This window comes from Anser anser, assembly GCF_964211835.1.
Source record: "Anser anser genome assembly, chromosome: 12".
NCBI lineage: Eukaryota > Metazoa > Chordata > Aves > Anseriformes > Anatidae > Anser > Anser anser.
Window position 1 is genome coordinate 20,544,469 of NC_139733.1, and position 23,408 is coordinate 20,567,876.

The 23,408-nt window shown below is 41.8% G+C and overlaps 1 protein-coding gene across 3 annotated transcripts in view; it reads right to left on the reverse strand.

Moving 5' to 3' along the window:
• The window catches only part of CNTN3 (contactin 3), a 100,312-nt gene that overhangs the window by 71,147 nt on the left and 5,757 nt on the right, over positions 1–23,408 (reverse strand). For 2 of the 3 annotated variants that reach the window (XM_083795493.1, XM_083795494.1), the window contains exon 2: positions 3,149–3,282. In XM_083795493.1, coding sequence (XP_083651619.1) covers positions 3,149–3,203 — 55 coding nt within the window. In that variant the 5' untranslated portion in view covers positions 3,204–3,282. Of the gene's footprint in view, positions 1–3,148; positions 3,283–6,659; positions 7,814–23,408 lie in introns of those variants that run through there. The other variant, XM_083795495.1, reaches the window with a different exon arrangement.

Genomic DNA, 23,408 nt, shown 5'->3' on the forward strand with positions numbered 1-23,408 from the left:
TAGATTTGTTTGAATGACTCCAACTTGTGGTGCCTACAGCCTTCTCCATATTATTGTCTATAACAAAAACAGTAACATCAGCAGCGCCTGGGAGAACTTTATGCTATATAAGAGTCACCATATCCTCCTGTGCCTGAACATCACCTCATCTTTTATCTAAAATGTTTTTTTCTGTTTTAAAAGAAAGAGCATATATGAATTTCCAAGTTTTGAAATTAAAGATAGATACGACTTTAATAAGAGCAAAATGATTATCCTTCTTCAAAAGGATATTTTACTGCATGTTGTCTATGAATGACATATTAGGATTTAGTTTTTCCCTTTTATACTATTTGCATCTCAGATATGTGTTATGATCCAAATGCTAAGAATTACACTTTATCAATACAATCCCAAACTAAAGGAAAATAAGGTTCTAAGGTAAGAAAGATAAAGACTAGTAGCACATGAAAAACTTAAATTATTTTAGCAGATTTAAGAACAGGCTTTGTTGTTATTTTTGATTTTTTTTTATAGCATTAATACTCATTTAACACGAACATAACGAAATCATTCATTCTACTACAAACGATAGACATGATGCAAGTCACCAATGCACGTTACTATTGCCTGAAAAATACTCATACACTTTAGTTAAGTACTGCAATGTAAGGCTAGCAAAAACAGTATCAGCAGGGCAAAGCCAGTGAGAGCACACTTAGAAAAATCCATAGGTAGCTAATGAATTTCAATGTTTGGATTCTACTTGTTGGTCCCCCCACCCCCATCCTCCTCCCAGTATCCTTCATTACATCAACTAATCATTTAAAATTTCTTTTGGCTTAGCCTGTATTCTAATTAACTAATAACATATCTCCTTTGAATAGTAACTGTACTGAGCAGTCAGCATATTTCCAAAGTTACATATGAGAGATTCAGAAATGCATGCATACATTCTGCAAAAACAATTTGTTTTGCTGACATTTATAATGTCAAGATTTGCCAATTCAGATGCTGCAGTGTCTAATTGGCCTTACAAGTAATTCCCCAATGATACCAAAGACATAGCAGTAGGCATTGCAGAAAGTGGACTTACATCCTTCAAGTGGTTTTAAGACTACAAACACATTTTCGACTTGAAATATTTCCAGGTGCAGCCCAAAGGGAAGCACAATCCTGGCTGGCACAGCTGCACTTTTTAGCTAACTCAGGATGTTCACAGCCTCACTTTCCGGACCGCTGCCACATGCATTAACTGCTAAAGCAGAAGAGCAGGAAGAACAGGAGCAGCATTGAGGAATGCCACAGTACACTGCCTGTAGTCCCCCTGTAGGGGAACAGCTCCGTGCTGCTCCCCCATCGCTGTTTTGGGCTGCCCAGGGGCTCAGATGGAACCAGACTTCTGCCTGGCATGTGTACTGGCAGCACGACCAGACAGACTGACATGGGGAAAGCATGGAAGCAGTAGCAAGGCAGCGTCTGCTCAGAAGTATGAAAACGTAGCTTTGCTTCCTGCAGTTCAAGGGAAAGAAAAGCAAAGTCCCTCTATTTTAACCAAAAGATCTGTGCAAATCTGACGTGATTGGCTCAATGTCAGAAACATTCAGTATCTCTTAGAAAGCAAACCATAAATTAGGAAGTAGTCCTGCAGAAGAAAAAAAAATAAGTTTTTTTTTTTCCTAAGGAAAAGCGCTTGGATTTCACAGAGACAATATTAGTACCTCTCATGTTAAAGACAGGGAAGCCATGTTGTTAAACCATTTGTGACCCTCTGCATTCCCACATAAAGCTCAAATCCACAAACTTTGCTCAGTTACGTTCCAGCACACCTCAAACAAGAAATCAATCCTCCTGAGGGCAGCCAAAACATGAGCAGAGGTTACAGGCATGAGAGGAAAGAGGGAAGGGGCATCACCACATGGCCCCTCTCTCTCCACCCCGGCACTGGAGCTGCTGCCACAAAAACACGCACCTACTCCCAACAGACCCAGACGATAATCCCTTTGATTTACTAACTGGTTCACGTGTCAAGCAGTAGCTGCTCGCTTCAATTAAAGCACACACATATACATCACCCTCCCTTCCCTCAAACCACCCAAACCACCCCTAACTTCAAAGCAGCCAATTCAGATCACTCTTCAGAGCCATCCTCTACAGAGGCCTGATTCAGAAACAGGCATAACCACGTTCACTTGCCAGCAAAACCCCTAAGGAAAAGACCATCAGCTTGAGATTCTGACAGCACTGACTGTTGCTCTTTAGTCCTTCCTCCAGTTCTTCAGCCAGCCCCCTTCTAGGGAGCAAAGCGATGCCTCAAGAGGGAACTTCTCTTTTTTTCTGTTTGCGTTGCATATTCGAGAGCATCCCAGACCTTTATCAAATGAGATGAGTCACAACAACAAAAGGCTTCCTTCTCTCTTTCAAGACAAGTGCTGTCATTACAGCAATTAAAAACATCAACATCGCACTGACTTACTGAAGAGCACGCATTTTGGTAGTTTGGGAACCGTCAGTGATGCCTGCTCTTTGCAACTCCGATGGTGCCAACGCACACTAAAATCACTGGCAGGAGTCACCACTGAGGACAGTCCAGGTGCCTCCTCTCGCCCCCTCACACACAGCAGCATCATTAAGAATGGTCAAGCAGGGCACGTGCTGAGCAGCCACCAAAACAAGTCAGGGACTTCAGGTGCTACTCTGAGTACTGAGCTCAGAAAGGAAAAGAACAACATCAGAAGAGATGCCGCGGCAGAAGGAGAAGACCTGAAAAGCAGCACAGTTCCCAGCACCAAGGACTAGCTGGATTACTGTCTGGCAGAGTGAGAAAGCAAACCTCTGAACTGCTGAATTGGTGCAGTGATAACACAGCACAGCTCCTCATGAATAAACCTATTCTAAAATAAACGAAGCTTTGAGAAAAGCTGAAGCAATCATCCCCAGTAGCAGCAAGAATTTGAAGTTTCCAGTTACAGAGAAACACATACTGCAGCTATTATATTAGCGTACCTCTGGTGCATGCATTTCTAATAACATCTCTACCGTTACCAACTATCTTCTGCTTGCTTTGAAAGCAGAGCTCTGTTAGTAACCTTGGAGCAGAAGTTATTTTAATTCATTCACTGTTAATATTTGAAACCCTTGTATTGCATGCATTATTGTATTTTGTTACCTCCAAGACAGCCAAGAAGTAATACCAGGAACAGCAGCTTCCACAGCAGCAGCATCTTCAGTTGTCAAAACTCAGTAGTTTCGGTTCCTTCTCAGATGAACTGCACATTTACTCTTCCATAGGCAAGGTTTAACCTGTTAAGAGAACAAAGAGAGGGATGATGATTGGGTTCAAACTTAAGAATTGGCTTCCTTGTAAACATGTTTTTTAATAAATACGAAATGGACAGACGCTCTAAAATGCCTCCTTTTTCCTATGACCAAATCCCAAACAGAAGTGCAGATGTGTATGCATACAAGGTGTTAGAAATTATGTAATTCAGCAGGAGCACAGCTGGCAAGTGCGTTGATTTTGAGTTGCCTGCTTCCTGGCAATCTCTGACATTGATTTATTTGTAAGAAACGGGAGTTTTAAACAAAAAGAGGGTACATGAGGTACAATCACATATAAAGAACAGAAGTTTGAGTTTAACACAACTATTAGAAGAATTCATTCCACTTGCCTTGTATACGCTTTGCTAACAACAGCCTGAACATGTGCAATAACTGATTTAATTAGAGTCCCATCTACCTTTCCCTTTGTGTTTTACCATGCCAGAGCTGCACTTGATGTGCATAACGGTAGCACAGAAGCCTGAAGAGGAAGATGCAGCAACCAAAAAACCAGAACGTGAGCATGTGGCACTGAGGCACATCAGATGTGATGATATGCCACGAAATGTTTTGCTAGATTCCATTTCTACCTGTGTTACTGGCTTGATTATAAAGGATTTGCCAAGGTCTACTAACTTGAGTATGGCATTCTAATTTTGCTATTTCCTACAAAAGCTCTGCAGTAAATTTTCTGAAGTCGTATGAGAACTGTGGCCTTTACATTATGTGTGTGTCACTTCCACAGCATCTGTTTTTTTCAGAAGAAGAGTAGCTGGGCAAAATTTGAGGTTCTGCAGTACACAGATCAGGCGAGATCAAATGCTTCCTTCTGGCACTGCAGTCTACGGATCAACGCACAGAAATACGAAGGGCAAAACAACAACCATTAATTCTGAGGTGCCAATCTGAGATGTCTGGACATTTTTTTCCAGTCTATTTCATACCACAGTTAAAAGTTTCTAATATTTCTGGGGATCTAGCATTTGAGTTTCAATCTAGGCACCCCAGGCAGAGAGATCATGCAGAGGATTCCTTCGGACACGTCCCCAGCCCACAACTTTCCAGAAGAATGTAATCTCCCCAGAAAAAGATGGCACTGCTCTTTGCCACCAGAGCTGCATCTTTTCTCTCCCTGCAAGCCCCTGGCTCATGCAGACACCACTACCAACTTGTGTCCTACTCAAGTGGCAGCTGCACGACACAAGCAGGGCGTCCTTTTTTTTGTGTGTGTAAAAGCCAAGACCCTGAAGCACTGGTGTGGCAGGAGTCTACCTCACAGTCTAGGAAATGGCCAAAAATCTGCTGCTGAGAAAAACGTTCCTTACGTATCCCTAAGAATAAAGTTCTGAAAGAAATCAAAGCATCAGGAACCAGGAAGCCTCAGCACTGCAGTATTTTGCATGCTGCTTCTGAGGGATCCTGTGCATTTTATTGACTAGAAGTAATAATTGCTGCACAACGCCACCGTAATATAATGATAAAACCAGGCTGGCGTAAGCTGCTGGGCTCTAATTGCACTGTATGTTTGCCAAGAGCTTTCCAGAGGTAGGCATGCTCCTTTATTTAATGTGCCCTGAAGGCATCTGGTACAGGCTCTGAAAGGGCTGGAGCAAGTTTAGGCTCTACAACAGTTTGCATGCTCAGACAGCAGAAGTCCATGCAGAGAACAAGACAGGAGATACCTGAAGGAGGTGCTTAAACTGAATATTAAAAAACTACACAAACAGGATACAGACTTACTGCAGCTACAGGAACAAGAGGGGTTGGCTGGGAATAAAATTAGAAAAGGCAAAGTAGAGGACAATGAAGCAGAAGGATTAATAATATCATAGAGAAATAATAAAATGGGACTAGGGAAGAGACTAGGAAACAAGGAGAAGAAGCGAGGAAGCTGAAGAAGAGCTTTGACAGAATAGAATTCAATAGAATTTCTCAGATCTGGATGAGCCCAAGTTAAAGTTTCAGTTTGAATTGTAGGAATTCGCAGCGTCACTGAGTCTAAACTGATCAGAAATTCCTGGAACTCAGGAGAGTTGCAAAGACCACGAACAGATTTTTCAGTATTGATTACAAACCACAAAAAAAATAAACTGAGGTGCTGACACTAGAGGTCAGCATATCTTTGCAAAGGAAAACAGTTGTTAGAATCTCATCTTGATAAATTATGAGATTAACATTTTAGTTAAAGTCATCTCCACAGGGCATCATAAAAATGAGATGCGCTGATTAGTGTAAAATGTCCCCCAGCCATTTCAAGTACTCGTATCTATTTTTTTGGAAAAAAATAAATTGAAAATATACATTTTTCTTTTCCCTCAAAATTCAATTGCTAGCTGTGAAAAATCACCCAATATACTTTGTTTCAATGAAGAATACCCACATGGCGGGCTCTAAATCCTTCATGTCCCTGAATCAAGTCTCTGCCTCTTGCAGTTCATATTCTAAGGCTGACACAAACCAACAATGGGATGGCAGGGCTCTGGCTTTGGAGATATAACGGTGTAGTTTCCACACACAGTGGAAAAAAAGTCTGAGTTGAAGAGATTTGCACTTCTGAAAGTGCAAAAGGAATGCAATAAAAACCACTAGAGAAGTGCAACGTTTGCACATAATTTATCAAGCCAGTCTTTCTGCAACTTTTCCAATCTCTACACTTGGCTTCAATAACAAGACAGCCCGGTTCCCTGGGATCGGTCTCTGCTGAGATGAACTCCTCAGAAGTGCTGACTGTACGTGGAAATACCAACTCAAGGCACACCTATCCAATGCTAGAGTTGGCAAAAGAAATACAAGTGTGTATTTAAATTCACTGGAGCTTCTATCGGGATCCTAAGTTCTGAGTTCGTTCCTTACGTTTCCATGTCTGATGTATGGAAGGTAAGGGAATACATCTTCCATGCAGATCATTTATGAAAGTGAGCGCATTTGCAAACCTGAGTATTTTAAGGGATAAACAAGATCCAAGCCAGCCCATGAAAACCCACGTGTTTTTCACACTGGTCTGCTCGAGGAGCCTAGCAGCATGCCTCACCTAAAGCAGCACCACGAAGGCTACCGCGCCGCTCAGCGGATCTCAGTATTTCAATAACGTTAATTCAACTCTGACAACATCCATTTGCAAGCAGGCAAATCTCGAGACAAAGGTATCTGAGTAAATTCGTTTTGGAGATGGCAAGGCTTTGAAAAAGTGAGCTACAGTACAAGTACTGAATGCTATGGGGCCACTACTGACAACGTCCTACTGGAAGAAATGCAAGCATGTCTAGTACGCCTGTGTTAAACTCTAGATAAATGAGAATTAACCAATTAAAAGCTAAGAATCATGACAAAATACAGTTAAAAACCCTACTAAGCAATACCGTGGCTTGTTCCAAAGAAAAGTTTAAAAGGTGCTCCAAGGAGAACTGTGGCTGGTCCAACTCCTTTGGGGGCTCATTAGGTCTTTGTTCCACAACCGCATGTAGCACCACTCATTAGCAGGCAGCCTTTGCAGGCTTGTAGCAGTTGTTAGGCTGCCTGTGGCTCTTACTCAGCCTTCCTGTCCCTACAGGGATATCAGCACTAGACAAATCATCCTGATGAAGCTGGACTGTAAGCATAAAAAGACGAGGAGAAAGTTTTAGATGAACTCCACCATTAACAATCACTAAGTAGGATTAAAGTCATCTACAGTGTGTCATTAGCAGAGACTTAATTAAAAGCATCACAGACATTCTTAACAAGATGAATTTACAAAAGCTTAAAAGAGAAGTACCAGCAACTGTTCTGTGGAGAGTTGCACTACAGCTTCTCTTGTCTTACTGCGTTTATTGACTCTTTCAGCCACGGTCCCGCTTCCCCTGCCCATATATCATTTGCACTTGATATAAGCCTTGTGAGCTTTATGGTACAGGGACCACGTGGATGGTTCTAGTCTACAGAACATCTTCCCTAACCCTATACTTGTCCTTCTTTTTCCCACTGGAACAAAGAATAATTGTAATAAATGAATGCCCACTCTCAATATATAATCATCTCTCTACAAACAGCACCACAGTGCATCTCTACCTTATTTATATCTTTTATTCTTGTTACTGAGGAGCTCTCTGAGCATACCAGCCAGGCTCCTGAGCCCAACACCCACAGTTCCTCCACTGAAGAGCAATACCCACTAAAGAAAGCTGTAACTCGGCTGAGCCTTTTACCACAAACAGTTGTTCCATGTCAACAAAAGCAGAGAAATTGCAAAGAGAAAAGAATTACAGAATGACATTTATCTTAAAGTTCCTCAGGAATCCTACCTTATCGTAAGACCACCAGCTTTTACAAGTCTGCACATTAACCTTTGTGCCAGCAATTTGAGAGCCTCTTTAAATCTAGCCAGAGGTCTTTGCTTTGCACAAACAGTTTGACCACCCGTGGAGACTGCCTACCTAAATCAATTTCGGTACACCTATGGGAAAGCTTCACAAAGGAACTAGCTTTGCATTTTTTCCTTAAGTACAGGGGAAAGAAAGCATCAGATTTCTTTCAACTTTTTCTGTTAAATCAATTACATGATAAAATTTAAAATTAATAAGTCGTTATAAGCGATACTAACTCCATTCCCAAGCCACACGGAATACAGTTATCCTGAACACAGTGAATCAAGTTTGGTATGTTTAGTTACTGCCATTCAGAACTACATTATATATTTTTTGCATTGGTACAGTGGAGGTATTGCACTGATAGCAAGTTAACCTTTTAAATGCAAAATATAGACATTTAAGAAAAAGTCACATCGCTTTTTTTCTACTTTACTTCAGGAAACGGCTTTCATATTTACCAATCCATGGATGATGAGAGAAAGCATATTTGCACAGAAGTTCACTCTTACAGTTTACCCTGATATTGTCTGCTTTTTCTGCCCAGCAAGTCAGCAGAAACCACTACATTTCAAGAAACCGCTCTCTAGTCATGCCATGTGATTAACCGGTTTCATCAGAAACATCACAAAACCAAACATTTGATGTTTTCTTACCATGTTCTTTGAAAGGTTTGGGTACAGAAGACATAGCATAAAAACAAAACAACAATACAGACAGACGTCTTTTCCCAGACGAAATATCAGGCCATTTTGTCTTATAGGCACCTTATTCTCTGACAGTGTTAAGTGCACAGGCATCGGCTAAGACATTGCACGGTACGGTCCTGATAGGGAAATGCAGACTGAGTTCTTGCTGCCTCTCTCTGGCTGTAGAGCCCTGAGGAGCAGGCTTGGAGGTGGCTGCAGTGCTCATCTGCATACGGACTTTCTGTACCCTAGTTACCATCAAGCTCACTTCCAGTTTCCAAGTAAAACGTTACCTTCAATGCCAAAAATAATGCCTCCGCTTCATGTGGTAGGCTGGGCATTTTTAGTGCACCAAGACTTTCAGGCTGCTGCTTCTTTGTAAAGATTCTCGACCCACAGTAATGAGGAGCCATGTCTATTCAGCAAAACGAGAAGTTTGAAGTTGCCCACAAGTGTTATTAAACTTTAAAATATATATATTTCACATTCAGTCATCGCCAAAAGCTAACTTCTGCTGCTACTTCAAATACCTCTGGTTATTACCCTTATACAGATACACTCCTCAACACTTCAGTAGATTACTGAATGTCTTCCCAAAATGCATGCACACAATGTCCATACAACAGCCTCTTGGATTTCACAATTCTACCATTTAACATGCAGTAATGTTAACATCTCAATACACTCTTGGTGACACAACCTGTGCTCTGTCCATCAATGCTTCCTTTCTTGGAATACGATTTCAAACAGCATCAACTTCCAAAAGCTTTATTTCTTTTCCTTCTGTCTAAAAATCCCTCCAGAAGAATGACTTGTCACAAAAAAAAAAAAAACAACACGTATTTTCTGGTATTTTCAGGCCCCTATTCCTATAACTTGTATGCCCCAAGCTTTCCCCCTGTGATTTACCAATTTCAGACACCCTTTTGATAACACGTATGGGTCATCACCTTTAACCAGGCGTCCCAAGACAGGTACTTCAAGGGTCGGAAATTCTTTGATCCCAGATGAGCGGATGTCGTGAGTCGGTTAAAAATAATCTAAGGCTCTAGAATCATGATAAAGTTACTGATATGGAATTGGATGAACTATGCCTTGTGTAGCACCCAACTACTCTGTTTCCATCTCCATGCCTCCAATGACTACGGGGTCTGCCCAGAGCTCTCACTGACCTCCTGCACCTCAGGATAGCGAAGTGATGCTTCCGATGAGCCAATACTTCGGCCTGCAAATACAACTGACCTTTGGCAGCTCGGGTGGCTTTTATTAGCCTTTCCTCACTCCCTTGCAAGTAGCACACTATTTGTTTCAAAACACTTTTGGTTCTACCTCCTATAAATCACGACTTCAAAAGTTTGTCTTACCCTGCACGGTTGCCAAAATACAACTCATCCCTTCCCACCGCACAAACAGTTGGAGTTTGATGCTCCTTGGCCAGAGCCAAGGAGCATCAAAGGACGTGAACACTTCACCCTGTCGCAGTCTGCATTAGCGCCCACTCTGCAGGCAGCTGGCCGGGGAGCCCCGCGAGGGCTGAGCGGCACCTGAGTGCCAGGACTTCAGTTGCACCTCTCAAGCCAGGCTGCCACTGGGGCCCTTGTGGCTTTCCACTGCAGCTTGGACTCCACTTTGCTTTTAAATGGAAAAGAGGTCCAAGATTTCACATTTTAAAGGCTTTAAATTAATAAATTTCAATGCAGACTTTTTCAGCCAATTTACTCAGAGCAAGAAAGGGCAGATTTTCCTGCACTCTGCTTCAGATGTCCAATTGTCAGGTTTTGTGGGCCTTTTTTTTCCCCCTGAACCACTAATTCAGCTCTTCACATAACTTACCAGGAAGTCACCACAAAGGAAAGTACATCAAAAACCCATACAGCCAGGTGAGATGCATTGCTCCACGCCAACAGTGATTAAAAACATTTCACCTTTGCAAAATCCTCATTTTTCCTCCCTCCAAGGAGAAGCAAGCTAGAAAGAAGAGATGACCCATAAGCAAGCAGATTTAGGATAGACCCCACAGGCTTGTTTTCTGCTGCAGATAGGCAGAGGAAGAAACCTGCAGGTGAGCAAAGGGGATCCTCTTTGGTTTCTTCTTTTGGTATGAGACACATACAGTTTCGCCATGATAGGCAAGGCCGAAAGGTGTCACACACCAATGAGCTAGCAGTAAATTCTTGTTTTTAAATATCAGCAGAGACCTCAGGGTACGAAATAAACATTAATCTGCATGTGCTGGGTGACCTTTACTGAAAGCTAAACTCAGCGTGAAGACACGGAGCAGTGTGGGTGGGGAAGCCACCAGCAGCAGGGCTCCCTGGAAAGCCTTTGGCAAGGATGCTCAGCACATCCTTCAGCCAGGCAGGCTTACCTCCCCATCACCGAATGCAAACGCTGCACCACGTGCGACTCTCCACCTCAAGGCAGCCACATTCAGGAATAACTCTAATCAAGCAGTTTTACGTGGCTGAAGATAACACAGCACTCAGGGAAACGAGGCACGGCAGTCCCACTCCGAGACCTGGACCTCGCACAGCCCGCGGCAGGACAGAGCCCATTTCACCACTGCTCTGCAGAGCGGGGCCGCAACGCCCGTCCTGCAGCTGGACAGCAGAACCCCAGTGGGAAAGATGTACTGTTTAATTGTAAAAGAAGAATAAATTCTTGAGGAGTAAGATACTAGGAAGGGCAAAACGGCATAAATACTTCAAGTATACTGGCACAAGAGGAAAAGAATCATATATATTTTATAGAATATATTAAAATATTAATATATATAAACATACATTTTGTATGTAATCTTACTAGCCTTCTCTTATACTTTTAAATACATATAGCCTGGGAATAGAGGAGTGAGTGAAAAGAATTCACCAATTTCAGCATGGAAGTGAGCTTCAGGAGATATGGTCACAGGTACCCTTAATCTAAGTCTGTGATTATCTCACTCCAAGTCACATGCAAGAGAATAATCCCCTGCAGGATAGAGCACTGATGTGAAAAGAAAGAAAAGCTCGAAGTCACAGCTGAATGGTTACATCTGAACCCATTTCAGCACTTCCTCCCTACCCCCCCCATTTCTTACCCAAGACCTAGGCAGCTTAATCTGCATTGATGTCTATGAAGTTTCACTTTGAATGTTACTCAGCCTGAGACACTTTCCTCTCATATGAATAGAAATAAAGTTCTTAAGTATTTTTATGCATTTTTATGCAAAGTTTTCTTTTTTAAAGAAAGTATGAGATATTGCCTGAAAACTTGAATACTGCATTTCAGCCAAATTTCAAACTAGTACCAGACATATTAACCCCCAAATGAGATTATTAAAAGTAAAAAAAAAAAACACACCACAAACTGCACCAACAGACAGAATAACACCCACTGGAGAACATGATAAAGCAGTTACAGATGTTCAGTTGATTACTACAGCTGATTAGCTTGAACACACCAGTGCACTGTATAACTGAATCAAACCATGTCACGGTTACTATTAAGACCAGACGATATGGTATTTCTTAATCATTTTATTTAAACAAAACACTCCCCCTGCCTTCTCCCACTCCTTGCTTTCTCTCTTTTGTCCCCCACAGCCCAACTCCCCTTCACCCCAGGGTTACTGTTTAAGGAATTACAGCACCAATTTACACACACGCTTTCTTGGCTGCCTCACCACTAGTAGGAAGACCATACCCAGACCCCCACGCTGGAAAGTAGAGGGGAGGAAGGAGGAAACAGTGAACAATGAAGCGACAGCAGGTAATCTGAGCTCTGCGTAATTCAGGGATTATAGTTATTATTCAGGTATCCCTGTTACTTATGTCTCCAGGAAGGAAATTGAGTCTCAACATAAGACCATGATTTGAAACAAGCAGAACGCAAGAAATTGAATTTCAACTGAATTTTCTTCCATTAACGCTAGGAAGAACTTCAGGGTCTAGCCCAAGATTAATGCACACAAAGGTTCTGTGCCACAAAATGGCCACAAAAAGCAGTAATGAGCAAACGTTAGACTTGTTAGCCAAAATGGCTGCAAAACGTCCCGTTTATACTTCCCACATAAGACGACTTCACTTCCATGCTAAAAATGGAGTGGGCTTGACAAAAGCAGTGCGTAAATTACTTAACAAGATCTCTTTAAATATCAGTACAAGGTTAGATGTGATAACAACTACAGTGGCTTTGCAGGATACATTTGACAGCTTCAGTTTAAAAAAAATGGAGCAGAGAGCTAAACTGAAAATACAGAGATAACATTTAATGGCAATGAACTTAAGAATATCGGAAGTACTGAAAGATCAATTTCCTGACTGAGGAACTAAATTCAAATTAGGAAATCTCTGGCTGACAGAGGTTCCGAAATCCATGGAAGGAGGAGGAGAAGGGGGAGGAAGGTTAATTTGGTTTGTAAAGTATTAAAAGTAATTTTATACAAAATGCCCTGGCAGGAAAACAAATCTGCAGGAAGGTCAAACAGACAGATAACAAGGAATTTTCAAAAATCCAAATTTAGTTCTTTAGGTTCAGGAGTTCTATTTCATCTCATTTATAATCTTGTTCTGAAATCATTCATGGCTGCCAAAGCAAGTTTGAGATGCAGCTTCAGAACACCTATGTCTGAATTAAACCTGAAGCTTTTCTAACCAAAAAGCTTATACTTTTCTTCTCTAAGTCTCAAATCTCACTTTACCTTTTCTTTACAGAGAAAAAAATGCACTTCTACAGCATCTAATAGGGAAGTAGCAACAAGTTCCTGACGCCAGAAGATGCAATTTTTCTTTTGGACCTCCAAGGTTCACTTCACGTCTTAATATACTTGGCATTGCTCTCACTATTAATCGTGTATTGCAGACTAAAAGAAAGTGCCTGTCCAGAAATGACCTCAAACTAAATTCATAATTCTTTAAGAACTAATAAACCCACTGAATCAGAAAGCTCAGCCCTTCCTCAGCAGGCTACAAGCAGGCAAGTTTCCTTACTCCCTTTCACAAGATTCACTACTGCCTTTTATTTAAAGCACTGCGTGGAAATTGTTTAATATATATTTTAACAACATACCCGTGTTTTGAGCCAGAAAAAGGCCAGTAGACAACAGAAATGAACAGCTATGCTAGAGACATGGTGCAGAGCTTAAAAAGCCATCACTGGTCATATACAACTTCCATCTGTGATGGAGCTTGTACTACCCTACACTACAGGCAAAGGAGCAAAGACTTCTGGACAGTCCTACGTAACATGTTCCTAATCCCCAAGACTGAGAGGAAGCAACCCTTAGCACTTTTCAGATGCTGCTACAAGTCTTCCTACAGAAGACCAGAGTTCTTCAATCACATTTTTTTCTGGAGTTACCCTCATCAACAGGAAATACCTTCTGTGAGGAGTATAAGACTCACATGTACTCAACATGTATTACGTGGGGTCTTACTCTTCCTCATAGGAAGAAATTATTTACAATTGAATAAGAATTTTCAATAGTCAGATCTCCATTATATGGCATGAAAGACGTTTGAATTACTAAAAATATTTGGGATGCCTCTGCATCCTTCACTGCATGGGACAGGGAATGAGAAGATTGGAACGTAGCCTGAAACAGCCCCTTCAAGAACAGATTATGCCTAGTTTTGAAGAGGTATTATTAAAGCAAGAATATAAAGCATAAGCTGGTCTACAAAAAGCCTTGTACAAGAGTATTTGAAGCTGTGCCTACAATCCACGTTTCCAAGTCATAAAAAGTAATTTTAGTTCTTCAAAGGCTTGTGGAGCTTTTTTTTTAATCTAACAAGACCATTAAATTCAACTAACCACACAACGAATCCAGGAAGCAGTTTTCAAGGCCTAGTATTACGGGAGGCTTTCAAGACTTCTTTCACATTCTTACAATACTAATTAGATCTACACATATTTAACATAGCAGAGGAGAAGAATGCCATAACAGAACTTTGGCAACTGATGATAAAGCCTTGCTGTAATTTTGTTTCTAGAAGTACCAACTTTTAGTAAGAAAAGTCCAGAGTATGTAAAATACAGCCCAGCGAATCAAAGTAGGGTTTTGTATGCATATACACACACACGTGTGTACACACATATATATACATACACACACATCTTTATCTAAAGAAGATAAGTCTTCCACACAATGCATGGAAAATCTGTGGAGTATATCAGGATGCATCAACCAGGAGTCTGCAGCATTCACAAAGAACAAGACAAATAACACGAATAATGAAGCATGCTCAAAATTTGGGCTGCACACAGTTGCCAAGCGAGCTGGCACTGGAGCCAGAGCTGAAGGAGGCCTGTGGGGGACACTGGGATGGCTGGAGGGGACTGGGGAGAGCACTGGGGAGTCCAGCGAGGCCTTCAGGAGGTGCTAGAGCTCACTGCAGGGCCCTGGAGGCCTCCAGAGGGTCTCAGAGAGCACTGAGGGGGCCACATAGGCCTGGAGGCCGCACTGGAAGGCCTCTAGGGAATCCTTGAGGACACTGGGGTCACTGGGAGGCTTTTGGGGGCAGCTAGAATGCACTGGGTGGCCCTGGGAGACCCGAGGCTGCAGGCCCACAGGCCTGCAGAGGGAGGACCCAGCTGCTAAGACCGGGGGCAGTAAAGACACAGACCAGGGCAGGTTGGTCGTGACATCCTCCAGGTGACTGCTGCTGGCTCTTTGTGTGGAACATTCCCCAGCACAAGTCCTTTAACATGTTAACGTGGAGACATAAGAGTAAATAACAGCAAAAGGTGGACCAAAAATACCTCGGAAAGAATTCTGCTGCCAAAGCAAGAATTAAAGAAAAATAGAAGTGTGAACTATCACTTTTCTTCTCCTCAGTTCATAAAAGTAACACTGCACGTTTTCATAAGTCCATTTTTAGGTTAAATTTCACATATATAAACATGGAAAGTGTAAATGCATAAAATTTAGCATGTAAATGTTACATGGCAGTAACATTAATATTCCTCTTATGCAAATAAAAGAAGTGTCTCTGCTGCAATACCTGTTTTAATTTCATTTTATTTTCACGTGTGCTATTTAGTTAGTTCAAATCACTATGCAATACTGCTTCCCAAGAAAGACAGGCACAAATTAATCCAAGTAGGATATGCTCATTCCTATCTTAGTTAGACTTTCTGCACAAGTCCTTTTGGAAAGGAAGAATGGGATCAAAAGGGGATGTGAATCCTTACAATTTAGAAGTTGCACGGAATTCTAATTAGAATTGCATGCCACTAATGCTCGGCAGTGCTTAACCCTCACACTGATGCACTTGAAGTTTTTCTGAAAGCCAGGTAGAAACAGGGATTCTTCCCTCAGCTGACTGCTGAAGAGAACCAAGCATTGGGAGAAGATTCCCTTTGTTACAGTATTTAAAGGGTCACGAGGATAAAGGAGATTATTTTCTTCTGCTTACTTTGCTAAGATACCTGTAGCGAAAGATGGTATTTTTCCCTTCTGGATGATGTTGTATACATCAAGTACAATAAATTCCTAGCCTGGTTCTCTTAAAAATGTCACTCTGCTTGTCACTTATCTGCTTGAAAGAGAATCTTTGGGCACAAAAGAAACTCAGCCACAGAAACATGGGTTATGCAAGCCCCACTGCAGTAAGCAGCAGTGAGAGATGAGGTTTCCAGTCTCTGCTGTTGTTCTTAGGCTTATATTATGTGAAACAAATAAATTATTAAGCTCTGAACTGTCCATTATTTAAACTTGGATGGCAGCTCAAGTCCTACGCATAAGGCCAAACACGGTTTGGCTCCTGCATCTGTTTTGCTAGAACAATTGAGACACTTGAACCTGTGTCTGTGATTTTTATGTTTAAGGCTTCCGTATAATTCTCTTCCCACCATAACGGGAAGGCTGCAGGAGCAGCTGGACACCTCCGCCCCACCAGCACCCGATGCTCCCAGGGAGGCAATGCACTCAGGGTGGCGTGCTCAGTGATCTAAGGGCTTGGACAGAACCTCAACCACATCCAGAACCCACAGCCACATCCATCTCTGAATCAAAAGGGACTGCAGAAAACTTCAGGTTTAATCTCACCAAATGCTTAGTACCCTTACTACTATTTACTGTCACTTTTTTGCATGTTTTACCGATTTTTATTTATTTTTTATTTATTATTAAGTCACAACTATACCAAAGGTCAGGGAGCTTTTTGCTCTTTCAGGAAAACAGACAGACATGAGCAGTTAACTATGCAAGTTATCCAAATCTATAGACTTAAGATGCTCAGATGCTGGAAGAAGAAATGATTATATGGTAATATAGCTTAACAGCAGGAAGCACGAGGTGGTAGAGCTTTGCTACTACCTTAAGCTGCTTAGCTTCAGATAAGGAGCTTATGCAACTTTCCTAACTCTGAAGTACGTTCAGCAAGTGATACCAAAGCAGTTTTCAAGTTAAGTTACACTCAGGACTGATGCCTCTTGAGTAATGTTATTCTGCCCTCTTACTGAGGAAAGAAGGGGGTGAAAACTATCCACCCACTAAAACCTAGGTCAAGTTTAGTAAAGGAGGCAAGTGCCCTATTTGCTTTCCTTGATGCTTCCCTTGTATGAAACAGCGTATCTGCACAGTAAGCCCAGCTTCTGGGAGCATGAACAAGACTGTTCTGCAGTTTCCAAACAGAGCCTGACTAAGCAGCAGCTGCTTTGCCATCCTCTGCAAATAGTTGTAAAAATAACACGAGTATAAGTACTGTAAGTATTCTAGTCAGAGAACAGACTTCTGATAAACTATTTGGTTTATTTTCAGATGAAACATCCTATCAGCCCACGATGGATTCAGTCAAGAATATTCTTGGTACAGGGTTGGAAAAAGACAAAGCCTTTAATCTTGCAGCTAGTCTTCAGCTGAAGAAAGCTGGGACCTAAGTGAAAACGACACTACACTCTTCCCAAAAGCTGTTGAAGAAAATATGAGAAAATGCGACGAAGAAGTCCGAGATGCCTTTTTCAGCCCCAGCACCTCATGCAAGACACCAGGTGAGGACACGGCGCTCCCCCTGGGGGTGGCAGATGCACGGGTTCTCGAGGTGGCCGTGACCACTCACCTCTCCAACCAGGGACCTCCCAGTGTGTTTCTTGGTGAAGATCCACTTATTTCAGCTGCTTTTTGAAGATCAACGATAAAGAAAGGATCTGCAGAAAGGCTTTATGGTGCACTGGTGCTAGTACCTGATGAAATACTGCAGCTTTCAATCTGGATTTCAAAGTGTGAACCACAGTTAACATGGCAAGGAAGAGCTTACTACAAAACAAAGTGCCAAGCAAGAGCCAAAATCTTATTTTGTTCTCCCAAGGAGAAGAGGGAAGGAAGCCCTATTAGTTCTTCATATAACAGTCACACAAAAATAGCACAGTTAAATATTATACCGCTTCTGTTTGCATTTTAAGCTTATCAAGGAAAAAGGATTTTCAAGTAGACTAAACTACATCATTTAAAGCGCTAGAATCACAGCTCTTTCCCAGAACTATACAGATGCTTATTTTCTTTAGCAATACAATAGCAAAGATAGTCAACATGAGACTCAAAATCCAATAGTTACAACGATTCTAGTGAGAAACGGATGAACTGGAAGATCTATAAACAGATTAAGCTAAACATCTAAAAGGAAAACTACTGTACACGCGTAACTACATCAATAATTGTATTTGATTCCACAAACCATTTGCCCATTCTTTGGAAGGCTTCATCACTTCTTTCTGGTATAATTTCAGCAGAATTTTGCTGAATAAGAATGACGTTGGAAAAGCAGCAATATTCTTCTTGTTACTGCTATGCGACAAAGCACAATGCAAAATGAGGGGTGGGGAGCAGGGCAGAAGGAAAATAATTACGTTTTATATTAATTTAGCTGCTTCTGAGACAAAAGCTAACTCTTACCTAGTCGAGAGTTAAAAAAAGATAAAAAAATAAAAAAATAGATGTCCAAGAGTGAGCAGCTGCTGTCCTTTACCTTGTCAAAAATAGTGAGCCATGGAGCTGCACTTCCCTTACAGCTGGGTGGCAGTGGCCACAGAGCTCACCAGCATTACCAGCATCACACAGCGTTACCAGCATTTATTGGACGGGTCCGAGCGTGGGCCCAAGTTAGCTGATGCCTAACCTCAGGGAAGAAAAAAAGAGTTCTCATCCCGAGTTCAGGGAGCCATTTGGTCAAGTACATACACTTTTTTTTTTTTATCATTTTTTCATAAATAAGATCTTCAGTCTACAAGAAGAAAGCATGTGTTTTCTCTGGTGGAAAGAGTTCAGCACACAGAGAGGCTATTCATATGCCACTAATGATGTGCACACAAGCCTAATGAGTACACAGAACATCTCTGTACAATCAATAAATCTTTATTCAGAGGAGGTGCGAGTTGTTTAAAAATGTGAGCTTACGCACCCAAACAGATGCTATGGACCACACAGCTACAGAGCTCATATGAAGTGCTACAAGCTTTTGCACCTCAAGTTCTGTTCTTCCTCAGACTTCAACATTTTGAGGTTTCTGTTACAAGGATGCTTCTCCAGCAGCAATGCTGTCTTAACCTGTACCTCCTTATTCACCCAGACCAAGCAACAGTCAGAGTGATGCAGGTCAACTGAAGGGGTTATGGGATAGGTTCCTCGATCTTTTTTTTTGTCAACCTTAGCTGTTTCTTAACTATAACCTTTGAGTTAAGTTACTTATGCATCTCTAGTTTTTTTTTTACTCATTATCCAAGAAAATCTCTTCCAAGCCAAGAAGGGATTAAACAATCTGTTCGTGAACGCATTTCCTTCCTTCCTGGCTGGCACGTTTGTTTTGTTTACTTTCCTCCTCCTCTTCTTCAAGCTTGAAATCTGCTTTTTATTCTGTAAAGCAATGACTGCACATAAAAGAAACTTAAAAACTTATGTCTTGTGCTTTGTTTGGAAGAGGCAAGAACTCCAACACACATGTAGCAAAGCTTTTTTTTTTTTCCCTCCTCGCCTCAACTCATGAATTCTGCAAGTCTGTATCTCAAACTCATTTCTGCTGTAAACTCTTCCCCTTCTCCTTTTTCATATGAAAGCATCGTCTGCAACCTCCTGACCCCAGCAGCTTGCTTCAGAATTTAAGAGAAAAGAGGTAAAAAAAACCCTAAAGATGTGAGAGCTGGAGACTGATGCATAACAAAGTATACCATATGGCTGATAAACATAAAAGCTCTCCCTGTTGGAGTTGTTTTAGTTTGTCTGTTTCAAATCAGGTTACAGAACAGATAAAAACAACAAAGAAATCAATTCGCTTTCTTCAAGCAAAGAATCAAACAAACACTTCTCCATTTTAATGTTCTCAGGCTTCATCTCAAAAGTAAATAAAATAAAAAAAATCCCCGAAGATGGTTCAGCAAAGAGCCTGCGCATTTACCACGACGCTGTCCCTGTCTCGGGGGGCTCCGGAGCCCCCCAGGCCACATGGGCAGGGAAGCACAGACATCCCACTGGGTAACTGGATTTATCTGAAGCACTATGACACAGACCAGAAGATTTAGCGAACCTCTACAGCCAATTTGCATGTTTCCAACATTTTTGCATATTTCAGTATTCAACATTTAAGGGCCTTTAAGTATTTATTCATATTTGCTCATTTGCGTCACCTTCTGAGCATTTAATTCATTCATAAAGTGACACAGATCTCTCCCCGTTTCCATTCATCGGTACTCCCTCCCACTCAGCAGTTACGCTCAAGTTAATGCTCAAGATCTCATTTTAAATAGCAAGTGCCACCCCGATCGTACCCCACGCTTACAGCAGCATTCATCCAGCCCGTTCAACGTGTATCCACCTGACGAGCTGCACTGGTGTAATTCAACAATGGTCTCTGAAGATCCCAAACTACCTGACCCTTTTGGAGTTTTTCAGTGATGTAAGCTAAAGATGTTGGCCACAGATGAAAAGGCAAGGAACAAGAGCATTAAGCCCACTGATGTACTCTGTGTAGCTTTTAGCAGAACTTCCACAGAACTTGACCTTGTATCTAAGGGTTAAGCCACACATTAGCTACTAAAGCAACTATTTCTGCTCACAAACAGGAGACAACCACGGGGGGCAGATCAAGGTAGAAATCTATCCTCCAGCTTAGCTCTTTATTCCCCTTCTTCTGCTCCAAGTTGATCAACTTATTACCAGCAGCCTTTAATGGGAAAGCACTGGGACCAACTTCGCATCTTTATCAGAAGGACTGACTTTATACCTCTGCTGATCTGATTTAAAGAAGAACTAAATAGCTTTTGCTTCCATTAAATTTTTCAGAGGCATTGCCCGGCAGCATTTGCCATTGATTTAAACCATTATATACAGCAGTGCACTTCATGAGATCCAGAGGTAGCAAAAGATACTTGGAAGAGAGATCTGATATTTATATTTTCCCACTGGCAGGATCAGCGGTCTCTGGGAAGGCTTCAATTCCCTGAATCTTGTGGCTTCAGCTTGATTGGAAGGACAGTTCCAGGACAGCACTTGGAACCCCCAGATAAATAACACCCATTACACTTCACAAGTCATTTTGCTAACAAATGATCCACTTTGCATATTCGCATGTAATCTCTTAGCACAGAGATAAGTTACAAGATCCATCCTTTCCTTGTAGGCTATCCAAAGCAGACATTCATTTTCATACAGTCATCTTCACAGTCAAAAAACACGCTCAACGTATTTAGTCAACACGAGCAAAAATTAGGACAGATGGAAAGGAAAGAGCTGGAGCCAGCACTAGTATATTGCAAATGCCAGCTCATGTACAAAAACATTAGGAGTTTTCCTAAAAAGCCAGATGCAGACCTGAACAGTCCAGAAGCTGGGAGCACTGCCTGAAACGAGCACTTACCTAACAGGCATCTTTCAAAGGCAGCAAGGCTGCTTGCTTGTTTTAACTTCAATCAAGAGATTAAATAAATTCCCCTATGATGTAGCACGAATTTTCAGTGCGAAGCTTGCCTTTTGATAACTGTAAGGTGCTCTATTCTTAAATCCTAAGGGTAAAGAGAAACTTAACTAATATCGCTAACAATCTCACTTTACGGGCCAGTGAAATGAATTCAGGGCAGGTTCACATGACATAGAGAAATTGTTAAACTATTTCATGCAAATTTCAAGGGCAAGCATTTATAAAAACACACCCTTGCAATTCAAAATGGCAACAACGGCCTACCCATCATCCGGGTACAGACTCTGCGGTAAAAACCGAACAGCACGCCATCAAAATGAAAAGACCCATTGCAGCTAAAACTCAGCTCTGTTCCTTACCCACAGGCTCAGCTCCATGCCAGCAGGTTCGAGCTCATGCCTTGAGACCGGGCACCCCACTCCAAGCCCGACTGGCAGCGGGCTCCTTTGGTCGCTCTCGGGGCTGGGGAAGGCTGAAGGCTGCGGCGAAGCACATCCCGCACAGGAGCGGCCTCCCTCCTGTTACCATGCCCTTCATTTCTCCTTCTCGTGAGCCACGGTTGGCAGCACGAGCAGAACCGAAGAGCACCAGCTGCTCCTTCCAATGCGCTCCTGGTTTCTCTGCAACGATCCTTTCCTTCAGTACTGCACGTGACTACGTTTTAGAGGAGAGGCGATGGAAAACAGTGGCTGGAGGGACTTAACAGCCAAAGCACTGTTGGAGCAAAGCCCTCGACGCTGTCACTTATTTGAATGGAAATAAACGATAGAGCACTGAACTTTTTAATGAAGCTCTTTCTTAAAAGAGCTAGGTAAGCAACAATGGGAAGTGGCATAATACAATTGCTTTTACAAGAGAAATGCACACCACGGCCCCGACATCCTGCCCCACCTGTGATGAGGTTTGCTCCTGTCACCAGGGCTGAGCCCAGAGACACCCTCCTCCTCTGCTAACCATAAACATCCAGAAAGAAACATATGGCCAAATAAATATCCGCTAGCAGAAGGTAGGGAAGGTTCTTAACACAGCTCTCTTCAGTAACCTTCAGTAACCGTGGAAATACCAGAAGAAATTCCACCTTCAGACCTGCAGTACTTTGATAACATGCAATAATTATCTGGATAATCATCATCCCACAGTTCTCATACTATTACATTTATAAATCATGCTGTTTTAAAATAGTTTTTAATAATTGCTGCAATTGATATTCTATTTAAAAATACCCTCTGGTCTTCGTGTAATGAACAATATAATTTCCTGCAACAAAATAGTTGATTGCAGACAGAGAACTCAATGGAACAGCCTTATAGATAAATATATTTAAAAAAAACAAAACTCAAAACATTGTAAAAAAACATCCACACATGTAAAGCCTTTTCGTTTCATTATAATTTAAACCCCACACTGACAGAGATGTTAAATAACACACGATGCAGCAGCGGGCTTCACTCGCAGTCCTTTGGGCACACGCTGACCTGCCCCGTACTTGTAAGTGACAAAAAAGTTCCTATTTAAATGAAGAAAGTTATTTTTGTAAGCGCTGACATTTAAGTCATGGGCTTTGGACACAAAGACTCACATTTCTGCAGAGGTAGGTTTTTTACCAACACAGCCCCATCACCCAGGTGAGTGTTGCACCCCTGCACCTGTGTACGCAAGATCAGACCCACCAAGGGTCACGCCCTGGCATTGCCACCAGCTGCCTGTAATCAGAAAACCCTTAGTTCCCTGACTCTGCACCTCCAATAAGTGGCTGGGTAGCAAAGACGAGACCTTGTTTCTATCATTTAAGGAGCAGACCATCTTTGAGCTTTTTAATTAAAAGAGACCGGCAGGATAGAAGCATGTCTAGGTGACTGCATAAGCCTTACTTCAAGCCAGGATGAAATTAAACTATTTGGTTATATTCAGAAATTACAGCTTCTGTATGAAGCGTAAGAGCCTGATTTCACAGTTTCTCCATGCAAAATATCTCCACAATAGCATGGCATTAAAAGAGTATTTTTCATCTCGCATCTTACTTTGAATTCCAAAAGAAGCCGATTTCAACAAATGAAGCGTCTTCAAAAGCGGAGATGCATGATTTTTCTGTAAATGAACTGTGAACATCAGTATGCTTGTAAGCTAAACAGAATTTATCATTCACTGACCTGCTCTGGATTGGATTAGACTGGATTGCTCCTTATGTA